The sequence below is a fragment of the Stylophora pistillata genome, chromosome 3, assembly GCF_964205215.1.
Source record: "Stylophora pistillata chromosome 3, jaStyPist1.2, whole genome shotgun sequence".
NCBI classification, from domain to species: domain Eukaryota; kingdom Metazoa; phylum Cnidaria; class Anthozoa; order Scleractinia; family Pocilloporidae; genus Stylophora; species Stylophora pistillata.
In genome coordinates, this window is record NC_142521.1 from 3,860,912 (window position 1) to 3,875,271 (window position 14,360).

The 14,360-nt window shown below is 39.0% G+C and overlaps 1 protein-coding gene across 1 annotated transcript; it reads left to right on the plus strand.

Annotated features, from left to right (window-relative positions):
- The first annotated feature begins 3,474 nt into the window (after nucleotides 1–3,474).
- Nucleotides 3,475–14,229, plus strand: LOC111325693 (N-acetylgalactosamine-6-sulfatase). Its single transcript, XM_088752521.1, has 14 exons — nucleotides 3,475–3,685; nucleotides 4,689–4,812; nucleotides 5,397–5,471; nucleotides 6,430–6,532; nucleotides 6,683–6,826; nucleotides 7,745–7,811; nucleotides 8,159–8,286; nucleotides 8,998–9,134; nucleotides 9,914–10,017; nucleotides 10,622–10,758; nucleotides 11,585–11,684; nucleotides 12,654–12,778; nucleotides 13,173–13,290; nucleotides 13,749–14,229. Exons 1-14 carry the CDS (start codon nucleotides 3,569–3,571, stop codon nucleotides 13,833–13,835), a joined length of 1,566 nt encoding a protein of 521 aa, XP_088608647.1. The 5' UTR covers nucleotides 3,475–3,568; the 3' UTR covers nucleotides 13,836–14,229.
- The last annotated feature ends 131 nt before the right edge of the window (nucleotides 14,230–14,360 follow it).

Consider the following 14,360-nt stretch of genomic DNA (forward strand, 5'->3'; position numbering starts at 1 on the left):
AATTGCCTCTTGATAGTTAACCTGGCTCAGGTCAAAGGTTAAGCCAGCGTCGTATTTCGAGTATAAATTGATTATATTCGTAGGGTGTCATTCATTGGCTTCATGTTCGTTCTATTGTTGTGCAGTGTGCAATGCCGATTCGATCGTGACGATTACCGTCCACTTTCCCACCCACCCTCCCTCAGTTTCGATCGTATGCCGCTATGATAGTTCTAGCAGTTAGTGTAATTCTTCGTTGTACTGCATTTGTTTCAGCTAGTGATTATTTTTATCAATAAAACTTCTTTCAGCCAAACACCATTTCGTTTTTTTGTTTTGGAAGCAAAAAGGGGGAATTTTGGTTTTATCAGCCGGATTGATAATGTAAATTGGCCAGTGTAAAGAGTTCTAAAAATGACGTTTTGGGCACTGATCCCTTCGTCAGAGCAGTAGAGCGAACTGAGGAATTGTGGGTTCTGTGTATGTTTAAACGCAGAAAATGGACCTACGCTATTTGGGAACATGGTGACGAGAAAGACAAGACTGAATTAGTTGAATGAATACCATGAGGATTAAGGGTGCCAATTTAAAAGATAAATTCTTCTTCTAAACTTTTGCGGCGGTCCGAAGTCGGTAGATATAAGGAAAGGCTGCAGACTGCCATGTGCTGCTAAGAATGATTAGGGAGATTTAAGTGTCTAGCAACTGTGTATCAATCATTATTTTGCAATAAGTGCAAATTATGCAATCGATGACACTGGCGGATTTGCAGGTGAAGTGATTAGTTATCTTAATGGATCGTTCGGGTCCCCATATTTTCTCAACTTTATGAATGAAAGCACAAGTTTGCATCGTGAGCGTTCCGGTTTGGTCCTTAGTTTGTATGAACTTCTGACCAAAACGTTACCTAGTTTTTTTTTTTTTTTTCCGCGTTTGAATGAAATAAGTGGAGGTTACGAAAAGACAGTACCAGTCTCTGAATCATTTTGAAGTAATTTGTGGATGTGAGGATAAAATGTGAGAGTGAATAGAATGCAGTCAGTATTTTCCTTCTATGACGTTTGTAGTGCAGACTGTCGATTAATTTGCTGGGCGCGGTACTGGCCTGCTTGAACGACAGAAACAAGATAGCCACGTTTTTCGAAAAATTGGCACATTGCCTCTGATTTATCAAAAAAAAATCAGAGACATTATTATAGAAACGACGAAATATAAGAAACAAAGAAAAGGGAATGGAATTGTTGACATGCGATGGATGCGAAAATGAATACAACAAGTAACTATGTGAGTCGATTGGTATGTATTGTACACACAACTGCATAAACCGTTGCCTTCAATTGAAAGTTTGACGTCTAAAGAAGAAAAAGAATTGTCTAACTTGAAATTCCCCAGGTGTATCTTAGAGTCGGGTTAAAGGAAATTGACTGCAGTTATACATTGAGTTCACACCTTTCTGGTAGAGGATACAGTCGTCAAGGTAGCGATCACAGAGTTCACGTTTGGGGCCGTTGTGTTGACTGAAAAATTGGTGTTCGATAAACGCTACGAAAATATTGGCGTAGCTGAGTCTCATTTTGGTACCCATGGCTACCCCATCAGTTCGTAATAGTTCTCCCCTGATAAAAAAAGTGCAAGCATAAGTTCGGCTAGGCGGAGTGGTGTTTGAGAACTAAGTTCCTTAAAAGTACTAACAAAGTGTTTGAGGGCCAGAAAACCTTCGCCATTGGTAATGACAGCATTAAGAGATGTCATATTCATCATGAAAAGAAGTTTGCCCTCGCCAAGGAAATTAAAGTCACGAAAAATATTCTAGTGCGTGTTTACTGTCTTTAATGTATGATGGTAAAGTTTTGAGGAAAGGAAGCATAATTTTGTCTAAATAGTAGAAATTAGTTCGGTGGGACAACTACAGGACGAGACGATGTGTCGACCTGGGTTGTTAGGTCTGTGGATGTTAGGTGAAAAGGAAATACAAAAGGTTCTAATAGTGGTAGTGGAGAGGTTTTTTGCAGAAGCCGGTTGTTGTTTTTTAGCCATGAAATTGTTACTAGTCTTTTTGATAATGTTTTGGTCAATGGAAGTGAGATCTTTGTCAACTTTTTGACAAAAAGAGGTGCCAGAAAGTTGCCGCAAAGCTTCTTTCTGGTATGGGTCGACCCGCCAAACAACCACTGCGCCACCCTTGTCGGCCGCTATGAAGACAATCTCTTGCATTTTTAAACCTTTTAGAGTCGACCATTATCCGAAGAAAGGTTGGAAAAAAATTCAACTACGTGTTGGCTGTTTTTAATGTATGATGGTAAAGCTTTGACGATGGAGCCATATTAATCTTTTTTCTAACTGTTACACACAAACTAACGGCGTAGCCATGGGTACCAAAAGGGCACCCAATTACGCCAATCTTTTCATAGGTTTTATCGAAAACCAATTTTTCAGTCAATACAACAGCCCCAAACGTGAACTCTACGGTCGTTACCTTGATGACCGCATCGGCGCTACCTCCTCTACCGGAGGGGAACTAACTCAGTGTATAATCAAAGTTTTAATGGCAGGAAACGGTTTATGCCCTAGAGTGTACTATACAAACCTATCGACTCACATAGTTATTTGTATTCCTACTAGCGTCCATCATATGTCATGAATTCCATTCTCTATCTGTCGTTCAAGCGGGTCATCACCGCGGCCAACAAATTGATTGACAGTTAACCCTCTCAGATTTTTCCCTCGTTTACCCCAGAAGTTAGCAGTCTGCAGCCTTTCCTTACATCCAGGTAGTTGGGAAAGCCGAAAAACTTTAGAACAAAAATTTATTTTTTAATCGGCACTCTTGGTCTACTCGCTTTTCATTCAACTGATTTCGTCTTGTTTTCTCGTCACCAATAGCGTAGATCCTTTTTTTGCAAATAACCGCATACACAATTCACAATTCCTCCATTCTTATTTCGTACTAATGAATATGACCTCAGAGGCTTCTGTAAACTTAATCAGCCTACCTACAAGGCTATATAACAGCAGATTCATGCATAGGTCATATCATTACGTCACCTCAAGATTATGGAATAATCTTCCTGACTAGCACTAATGTAAGGAGAGCTCCATCTCTAAAACACTTTCAAATCAATGTTAGAAAAGGTCAACCTGACTACCAGAATGGAATGTGATTGTAACTGTTGTACATAGTTTAATTTCTCTATGGCTAGATTTTCTCTTAGTATTATTATCCTCATTTATTTATTACTAATTTATGATAGTTCCTGTACCATTTATGTGATTCTCACTTAAATTTTATTTACTTATTAGTTAATTTTATTATTAACTCTATTATTATAAGCTGGCACGTTCACGTTGAAACGAGTCTTACTCATCCGTGAAATGTGGTTAAAAAAAGTACTACTACTACTACTATTCGCTGTGACTAAGGCTAACGTTAACGCTAAAAACGCCAGCGTTAATCCTTGACCTTTGACAAAGATTCGATTTCGCCAGGGCCGCGAGAGAACTCACGTGATCTGAGTGTGATCTGTGCAAGCAAGGCAAAATAAACGGGGAGCTGCAGAGACAACTCACTGAGGAATAGAGAAGACAAGTGATGAAGTCCTCAGTGTCAAAGTTTACATGGGCCGCAGCCTCTCTACTTTGCTTGAGTGCAGCTCAGTTTGTCAGAAGCGAAACAAAGCCGAACATTGTTATTATGCTTATGGATGACGTAAGTTACTCAAGTGTTCCAGGAATCCTTTGTCGTCCCTTTAACGGTGTTAGTTTGTTTGACTGGTTATGCTTCATTTTCCTGCATCTCCAAATCCATAGAGACCCGTTATGTTCAAAACTGCAAAGAGTGAATTAATTTTGTTGTTCGAAAGATAAATTTTGGCCCTGTTTAATTTCACTTTCATTACACAATTGCCATTTTCCATAGTGCTTGCATTGTTTTGTGTTTATTTTTTTAAGCAATCATTGCGAATTTTTCGGTCCTAATTTTTCGTATGTGTTACAACTACTTTTTGATGGGCGTTCGAATTATTTTTGGATGGTCCATCGAATTATTTATGACTCTATGATGTATTGCGCACTTCTCATCCCTGGAAGGGACACCGGTTGCACACTGACCATGACGAAGCTAGAGCGCAAATTCTTGGAGTTATTTTTGGGTAGATGGAGGCCCTAAAAGAACAAACTTGTGTGAGTTCGAAGTTAAATGCAACACTGGAACAGATAGAATTTTTGAGATCGCCACACACTGTACAAATTTCGAAAAATTAGGACTAAATAACTCGCAATAAAATAATGCTTAAAAAAATAAGCATTAATAAATAGCAGGCATTGTGAAATATAGCAATTGTTGGATGAAAATAAAATCATTCATGAAAAAAGCATCATAGAAAGTCAAAACAATCTAAAATTTTGGCAGCACACTCTATTTTTAATTTGCACTTGTGTTACATGAAAAATGCACTTGTTTTCAGCTAATCAGAAGTGCATTGACTAATGACATTCAGTGGCAGATGTAGGGAAGAGGCAAGAGGGATCCAGGTCCTCCCTTATTTTGGGTTAAAAAATTAATGCAGAGGGAAGAAAAGCTGGCAGGTGAACACACACAAACAAAAACAGCTCTCCCCCCACTTAGCTCAAGGTCTGGATCCACCACTGACATGTAACATTCATTTTGAAACAAAATCTTCTTTTTACTAATTTCTCTCTGTGCAATACAGATGGGTTGGGGTGACTTAGGTGTGCTTGGTCAGCCAGCAAAAGAGACACCTAATCTTGATAAGATGGCTGCTGATGGAATGCTCTTTACAGATTTCTATAGTGCAAATCCTCTATGTTCTCCTTGTGAGTGAAACTTTTTTTCCTTGTTGGACACAGCATCGGCTTGTTATCCTTCAACTGAAAGTATATTTTACCACTGATAGTTTAAAATGATGAATTCATGTTGTTCAAACATTCAGTCTTTGGTCACAGTCAAGATTACTTGTATTCAGACATTATCACACTGTATGATCAAATCTCGAACCAATTTTAAGTGAAATATTATTGGGTACATGTAGGTCCAGTTTGTGACACCCTACATCACATGTGTTACCATATGTCTTTTACCTGTAGCTTGCTTAGAAAAATGTAATTCTAACTCACGTTAAATGTTGACTCTGGAAACTAGCCATGTCAAGCTCTTGGTAGTTTTCAACAATGGCCATAACAATTTCAAAGGATGATGAAGGATGGCATAAAACCATCAAGTCCTAGTAAATCACATTCTTTGGATAATTTTGTCTGCCTTTTCTTTAAAATTCTATTGACTGTAAACAGTTTCAACCCCTAATTATATAACTTTCACTAAAAAGGTGCTTTCTTTGTTAAATGTTACTTTCACTACTGTTTTATACCAAGAAATGTCCCTTTTCTTTTTACCCAAACAGCCCGTGCAGCATTACTCACTGGACGACTTCCAATTCGAAATGGATTCTACACAACTAATGCTCATGCTCGAAATGGTAAGGGTAGTAGTGGTGGCCTAAAAATTTAAACTTTTTGGAAACTGATTTCTGTTAATGTTAAGTATCCTAAGATCTCCCCTCTAGCTGCTACACATTTCCATCTAAATAAATAAGGAGAATTTGGTGTGAGATCTAGACAATAACCATTGGGTAAAAATTTTTGAGTGTTCTCGTCATCGGTTTGCTGTTAAAAGTATGCACATGCATGGGAGAAGTTGCATGGTAATCACCGCCCCATGGCAAGCTCAATTGATTAGAGCGCTGGATTGTGTTGTGCGGGAGATCGAGGGTTCAAGTCCCGGCTGGACCAATACTCATGGTCTTAAAATACCTGAGGAGAATTTGCTACCTTTCTATAATATCAAGAAATGGATAGATATTCTAGTCTTCTTGCATTGGATGAGGACGAACCATAGGCCCCATCTCCTGCAGGGTTAGGGGTAGGAGACGTTAATTTCTCACGCACAAGATTACTGTGTGGTGGATGTCCTCCCCTGGGGGGGGGGATGGGTGGGTTGTCTTATGTTTCATACATGAGCCTCTGGCTCGGGCAACTGGGTAACCATGCCTAATGTAAAGACAATAAACTGGATTGATTGATTGATTTGGGTGTCAAAGGGTTTAAATGGAAGCAGGTCATAGCCACATCAGTGTCAATTATAACCATGGAAAGAAATTGATGAATGCACTCATTTACCCCTGACAGTGATCTCTTCCTAATGATAGTTGACTGTTAAAGGAAATTATCCATTTTAATTAAATTTCTGTTATAAGAGAACTTTGATTGGGAAAGTTGTGGAACAGATGGAATGATATTGATAACTAATTTGTTTGAGGAATACAAAATGGTTCTTGATTAAATGCTCATATTACATTGCAGTTTTTATGGTAAAATTCATGTAATCTCATAATTTATTGTCTACTCACAAAGCTTCTGCTTGAATTTATTTCAAAGGGTATACACCGCAGAACATTGTTGGTGGAATACAAGAAAACGAAGATCTATTACCCAAGTTACTTAAATCAGAAGGATACTACAGTAAAATAGTGGGTAAATGGTGGGTTGTTTTTGGATGGAAAGAACTGATAAAAAAAATAGAAATAATTCAATTTGATAAATTGCTGAAAACCCAAAATTGTTATAAAATCATTCATTTACTTGTGTCCTTCAGCAGTTATTCACATGTGCATGTACCTTCTCTTGAAAGGCATCTCGGCCATCAACCCCAGTACCTGCCACTGAAACATGGATTTGATGAATGGTTTGGTGCTCCAAATTGTCATTTTGGTCCGTATGACAATAAACAAACCCCAAACATTCCAGTCTACAAAGATGACAAAATGGTTGGCAGGTCAGTTAGTCTATCCTAAGCACTCTATCATAAAAGATTAGTTTTTGGTCCATATGACAATAAACAAACCCCAAACATTCCAGTCTACAAAGATGACAAAATGGTTGGCAGGTCAGTCAGTCTATCCTAAGCACTCTATCATAAAAGATTAGTTTTTGGTCCATATGACAATAAACAAACCCCAAACATTCCAGTCTACAAAGATGACAAAATGGTTGGCAGGTCAGTCAGTCTATCCTAAGCTCTCTATCATAAAAGATTAGTTTTTGGTCCATATGACAATAAACAAACCCCAAACATTACAGTCTACAAAGATGACAAAATGGTTAGCAGGTCAGTCAGTCTATCCTAAGCACTCTATCATAAAAGATTAGTTTTTTGTTGAATTGACTCTTCTGTGAAGTTACATTATTTCAGGTACTTTTCAAGTCAGTTGCACCAAGAGTATATTTCATTTTTCTGTGATTTTTAATAAATGATTAATAGCTCTCTTCTGAGTTGGATCCTTTTCTTCTACAACTTCTCAGCATTTTGAGGCTGTCATGAATATTTTAAGTATGATTTGTTTTAATTCAACATCATCAAGGCTGTGCTCTAGGAAAAATTGAAGGGAACCCAGTGCTCTGAAAGTGTGAAATACAGGGTGCCCAGCATATGCTTTATATAAAAAACCTAAGATTCCTGAGTGTCCCAAGTGCAAAAGTAAGGCACCAGGCCATTGGGCACTGCTAGAGCACAGCCCTGATCATAAAAGCCAAGAAATTTTAGAAGATGAAATTGCACAGTTAATAACAATAGCTTGATGAGACAATTTAAGAACAAAGAGCATTTTTATAATTTTGTGGAATGATAGTTTTTGATTGATTGGGCTGTCCTAAAAGTGTACTTCAAAATAAATATTTTTGTTTTCACTTCCAGGTATTATCAGCATTTTCCCATTAATAAAAAAACTGGAGAGTCCAACTTAACTCAACTGTACACAGAGGTATGAGAAGCAAACAAGTCTAACATATAAAACTATACCTGTTTACCATTAAATATTGAATTAACAAGCCTGTCAGAAGGACATTTTCATTCTTTAAGTTACTGGACTCCTGATGATGCCATCCTTTAAGGGAAATTGAAAAACTGCGATTAAATCTTTTAGGAATTGAGTCAAAATGTATGGAAACTGGGAAATGGTGTTTATTTGGCCCATAAAGTGCACATTTTAACTGAAAATTTAAGTTCAGTTTAAGAGAGACTGGCCCAGTAAACTTCATTTGGAAGAATTGTTGGGGAATTTATTAAGCCACAAAACTAACCCATATTCTACCTGGAAATTTCTTTCAGGAAGCCCTGGATTTCATTGAATCTCAATCAAAAGTTAAGAGGCCATTTTTCTTGTATTGGGCCCCAGATGCTACCCACGGTCCTGTGTATGCTTCGTCAAAATTTATTGGTTATAGCCAGAGGGGAAGGTTAGTAGTCAGAATAGTTAATATTACAATTATTGGAATAATTATTGTATCTGCCTCATCGGCCCTCGTCTTGGGCAGATAGTGGAAACCTTGGTCTTGATCATTTTCATAATTTTTAAACTCACAGTAATTTTTTCTTATCCTAATGCTTTAAATTCCAATTTTTATTTCATTAAAAGCAGTTATACAGGCTTTGATTCTCAGAAGAGGATAAAAAGAGAGGAAATTAAAGAATTAAATAGGGGAAAAGTTGCTCGAAAATGTTGAATTTTGAAGTTTCTTCGTTCAATTAGGTGACAGCATGATACTCACCAGTCAAAGTACACCCCAAACAGAATGTTTGGAAGAGCAGTGCCTACCGAGTTAGAATCTCCATAAATATTTGCAGGAAGAATAGCAACCATGTTGTATTTTCCATTGAATCTTAACCAATGACCCACATTTTCGCAGAAAAACAACAAAAACGCGCGAATTCCCAACCCAGTCGGAACATGCACGAACAGCTGCTAGCTGTGTACCGTAATTTCCTGGGGGGAGGGAAAGGGGTTTACTTTGACTTGTACATCAAAAGATTACAGGATGAGTGAGCAAAGTCGACATTGTTATTTTGGAAACACTTCATTCGACAGCATGAAAAAACAGAACAACCTCTACGACAACCAGCTTTCAATGTCACTTTGAAATACTTTCATGTGGGTTTTATTTCTACAGGTATGGAGATGCCGTACGAGAACTGGACGACAGTGTCCGTAGGATTCTACAGAAACTGGAAGACCTAGGATTATCTGAAAATACATTTGTGTTCTTTTCATCTGATAATGGGGCTTCTCTGTACTCAAAAGAACGAGGTAACGGGGATACACGTCTAGTTTTTGATTTAAGTATCAATAAAGGTCAGAATAAGTATAGGTAATCGCATGGGGCCAGGTAAAGTTAACGATTGATATTGAATATCAATTTTGTTTCCGACGCCAAATACGCACGCTGTTGCACAATTTTGTAGGCTCAGTTAGCATCAGTAAACTGTAAAACAAACGGAAAAGTTAAATGAAAGTTTACTTTTGTACATCAACGCCAAAGCTACGAAACCAGCCCTGCTAAGAAACTTTCACCATCAGTGAAATTCTCATACTTTTAGGCAAGGTAAAGCCTTTCGTAATGTTTTAATTTTTTTTGACCAGGGCAATTATCAAAATTGATGAAAAATGCTTTCTGTCTCAGCTGATAAACATTTATAAAATTTTCTCTCTGTATTACAAGACTTGCAATTGCCTACTATCCCTCGCAGCCCCAAGACTATTGTAATCAGGGCGACAGAAGAAGTCTTTAAGGAAGCCTGCACAAGTCTTCTTCTCTCATAATCTGCATATCGGTTCAAAAAAATAGCAGGAAAGCTCGTAATCGTATCAAAAGCAAATCGTTTCAGTCCACAAAAAACTGTCAGAAGCAGATATAGACAGAAATTCAAGTTTCAGCGCGCCATGTTTACCATAGACGACTCGCTTTCACTCCTAGTTTACTGCACCGTTGAAAAAAAAATTGTTCCCGGTCTGCCACGTCACGTTCTTTGATAAGGTAAGGCGTGTAGTTTTGTTCACTGTATCAAGATATACTTTTGTTGTCTAAGGTGGCAGCAATGGTCCATTCCTTTGTGGCAAAGAAACAACGTTTGAGGGTGGAATGAGAGAACCGTCCATAGCCTGGTGGCCAGGCAAGATTAAACCCGGCCAGGTAAGAAAAGTTTTCATTTATAAATAAATAAATAAATAAATAAATAAATGATTTAACAATGGACATCCACTGGGTGGCTATTCTTGTCCACTGTTCCAGATCGAATTGGAATTTGGAATGTTGGTTTTTGCGGAGGGAGGAAAACCGGAGGACCCGGAGAAAAACCCTCGGAGCAAGGACGAGAACCAACAACAAACTCAACCCACATGAGACGCCAGGTCCGGGAATCGAACCCGGGCCACAGTGGTGGGAGGCGAGTGCTCTCACCACTGCGCCATCCCTGCTCCCCTCATTTATCCAATTGAAGGCGATTCGGGTCCATTTTAGTAGGCGTTGACTTTCTTACTAAGGATAAGTTGAAAAACCCGGCATTTTCGATTTTCCATTTTCTATTGAGAAGTTGAAAAACCCGGCAGAGTCAAGTGACTCTGATGATGATAACTACCTCACTGGTTGTCGAAACGTCAGTCACCACTACCGACAACAGTCCTTCTCAGGACTACACTCACCCGGACGATCAGACTACACCTTCACATGTTACCCCCGGGTTCAAACCATTTACTCTGTTGCTGAAATGCTAACATTGATATATTTACTTTATTAGGTTAGTTACCAGCTTGGCACACTCATGGATTTATTTACAACAGTGTTGTCACTAGCGGGAGCTAAAACACCCGCGAACAAAGTGATCGACGGAATCGATCTCAGCCAGGTTCTTTTTAATCAGAACGTGACTGAAAGGTAATTTAAAACATGCTTAACCCATAATCCTTAAGAGTGACCAGCATCTAATTTCTCCTTACATTATCACCCCTGAATCACACATTAAGGTCACGAGAATAAAGAAAATGATCACCAAGTAAAAAAGCTCTTGATTGTAAAACAAACTCTCGTTGTCAGCACTTAGAAAAATGCACCGATTAGTTCCAAACTTCAACATCTTTCTCCCCCCCCCCCCCCCCCCGAGCAACCCACGGGCGGTTGACAGTCGTCCGCGCCCTGCGAGTGGGAAATTTGAATTAGTAAAATAATCAAGGAGTTTAAAGTTTAAGATTCTCTTTTTGTAAGCAAGTGGCTTATAAGAAAATTTTCACATAGTAGAGCGTGCTTACAAGCGAAGAACCAAACAGCGGTACCAAAAACTATGCTATATTCTGAAACGTTGGTTGATCACACAAAGAATTGATCAATATAAGCTTTTGCACGAGAGGGGGGGGGTGGAAATTTGAACTAACCAATCCTTAAAAGCTGAGAGGGAGTTGCCTGGGGGGAAGCTGAAGCTTCGAACTGATCTATACATCAAGCATTGGTAAGTGGAGGCTCTTCAAAAAGTTTGTTACTTTTGATCTTGACACTTCAACCGCCTATCTGACTGTCTTTAGACAAACATGAGTGCTTGCTTGACCTATATCTCTTCTAAAGATGTTACTATTTTCTAAAGGTTTTGACGGGTTTGTATGTCATTTACGAACAATTTTGAACCTCTTTTTCTTAACCGTAGAGGTAGCTTCCGGTAGACTCTAAGTAGCTCACGCATATTAACCTTGTGTTTTTCATTTGTCCTCAGACCTATTTTTTTCTACCGTGGTGATGAGATGATGGCAATCAGATATGGTTTGTACAAGGCCCATTACTGGACTTGGTCTAATAGCTGGGAAGAATTCCATGTAAGATCACTGTGATCCTGAGGGGTATCAATAACTTTTTCTATAGGCGGCTGCTGATTCTATAATAGGTGGCTTAGGCGAAAGGCGAAACCTAAACAGGAAGGACAAACACGTAGGCTCAACTGACAGCGTAGTCTCAACTGACAGCGTAGACTTAACTGACAGCGTAGACCGCCAGTGAATGAAACCCCTATATCGTGTTTGTCCTCTTTTTAGCCCCCCCTTTTCCAAGGAGCATGCGCCTCCATGAAGTTCAAGAGACACAAACTTTTTACCCCACCTCTCACTCTTGTAATCTTCTTATATGTTTTTAGATGTATTTTCGGGACACCTCTAATATAGAGATACATTTATAACCCACATGGGGGTTACCTGGGTACAGTTGGCTCTTCACATTACTCGAAAAAGTAACAGCTCTGAATGAAGGCAGTGATTAAATCTGGCTCACTTGCCATTTACAGAAAAAAATAAATGTACCATTTAACATCACCTTGCATCATCATTCAGCGATGCTTCCAAGGAGCAATTAAGTCACTCACGAGTTAGCGGCTACCCTAAAATAGTACCTCATCTTTCCCCATTTTTGGGCCACCAGCATGTCGCTAGCTTAAACTCGCCTTGAAAGCAAATCAATATATCAATATCTATAGCTTTCACTTAAGATAATGAATTCTGATTCACATGAACTTTGAGTGCACTTTTCAATCGGGTGTCGCAAATAATCCTTGATTGCTTTCTATTACTTCACTGCGCCTAGTTGATTGCAATCAAAAACCATTCAAGACTTGGTTAGTCTCGTATTCCCGCGCGGTAGGAAATTTTAATTCGAGATCTAGTGGTGCCGGTTAATGTTTGTTCTGGTTTGTCGTGATTGATTTTTGTTTGGGTTTATGACACCCGGTTGAAAAACGCTTTTGTCGTCCAGTTGTTGTGGTATGTTATAAATCGGTTCTTTCCTTTTTATTACAGGAAGGGGTCGACTTCTGTCCAGGCGAGAATGTTACAGGTGTTACAACTCACGAACAAATGAACTACACAACCTCCCCTGTTTTGTTTCACCTGGGAAGAGACCCAGGAGAGAAATATCCCATCAGGTACACTAAACACTTTCTAGTTATTTATTTAAACTAAGGCTGCGTTCACACTTGGTGCCCGAGCATTAGTGCCAGGGCACCAGCACAAAATGGTGCTGTGTTCAGACATTGAGCACCCGATGTATAAGTGCCCGGCTCAGTGCTGACCTTGTACTCAGGCTCGGTTACAGTGCTCGAATTCTGGCGTGGGTACTTGAAAAAAAGGTGTGTTCACAGTAGTGCTCATCAAGAATCGTACTCAGACACCGTGCTGAAGGACCAAGTGTGAACGCAGCCGAGGTAATAACGTGAGAGTTAAAACTCTTCACGTAGTCGTTTTTGATCGCCGCAATTTGCTGAGATTTTTTGTCGCGCAAAACCGAACAATGCGTCAAAACAATTCTTCCATTAACAGATCCACCAAGCAGGAATATAAGGATGTCATGGTTACCTTAAGAAAACTGGTGTCAGCACATAAGTCGAGTTTAGTGCCTGGTGAACCTCAGTTTAACTTCTGTGATGAAGTTGTTATGGTACGTCAGTAGGTCTGTAAACGCAGTGAAAGTAGTTTCAATTGAGGGTTGAAAGTAATTCGTGATGCATTGGTTTTTCTTTACTTTCTTTTTGACGACTCTTTTATAATTAAGAAGTACCATCCTATCGTTCATTCATATGGCAAATTAAAATTCATGTGAATTGGGCTATTTTTATTTTCTAACTATATTTTTCGGTACCACTTAATGCTACCGTTTTCCGTCTTTTTCCCTTAAAAACTCTCTATTTCTAATTGTTACGCACCAACAATACGGTACAGATGTACCTGTGTGTCGAACTCGGCTTCCCTCCCCCCCCCCCCCCCCCTGTGAAAGCAGTCATGTTAGTACGCACGATTTCTCAAACCTCTTCCAGCCTTCGCACTCATTTCCGTTGTTAAAATTTTACGGAATACGCCCAGTTTGAAGGAAACTTATTTTTCACTTTTGTCTTGTAGAACTGGGCGCCACCCGGATGTGAGGAGATCGACGAGTGCTACAAAGGTCCACCATCACATCCCTACAAATGTCCTTGGCCCCACTAAGGGAAGGTCATTATTATTAATGAAGAGGGGGAAGAGGGGAGGGGGATCAAGGCTATTTTAGATATTGGCAAGATGGGGTTGAACTTTTTTTTAAAGAAGTTTAGGCGGGGTCAGCGGTTTGAAATAAATTTTAAAAGTTGTTCCTTGCCCCAGGTGGTTAATTAAATGATAGAATGCAAACAATATTTGTAAAACAGTAATGCTAAGTATGCAATTTTATGTAGATTCTATTGTTTTCTTTTGTTTAAACACTACTATTGTGTACAACTTGGTGATTCATATTTCACAAGAATACTGCTTGCACTATTAACTCCATTGCTATCAAATTTTAAACGCAATACCTGAGAATGGGCATATCCGTCATCTTATGAATTAAACATCAACAGAAAATGTATTAGTAATGTTTTGGTAAGCGTTCGTCCAAACACAGCGGATTACAAAAAAGACGGGGAAAAGAACGCCATAAAAAAGAGTCCTTGTTGCCACCTCCCACTCGATCTTGTCTCTTCTCTACTCAAACACCTA

Coding starts and splice junctions, on each gene's coding strand:
- LOC111325693 (XM_088752521.1), top strand. CDS start 3,569: ATGAAGTCCTCAGTGTCAAAGTTTACATGGGCCGCAGCCTCTCTACTT. Junction 6,533..6,682: donor AGTAAAATAGTGGGTAAATG/GTGGGTTGTTTT, acceptor TTCTCTTGAAAG/GCATCTCGGCCATCAACCCC. Junction 10,018..10,621: donor GCAAGATTAAACCCGGCCAG/GTAAGAAAAGTT, acceptor TTACTTTATTAG/GTTAGTTACCAGCTTGGCAC.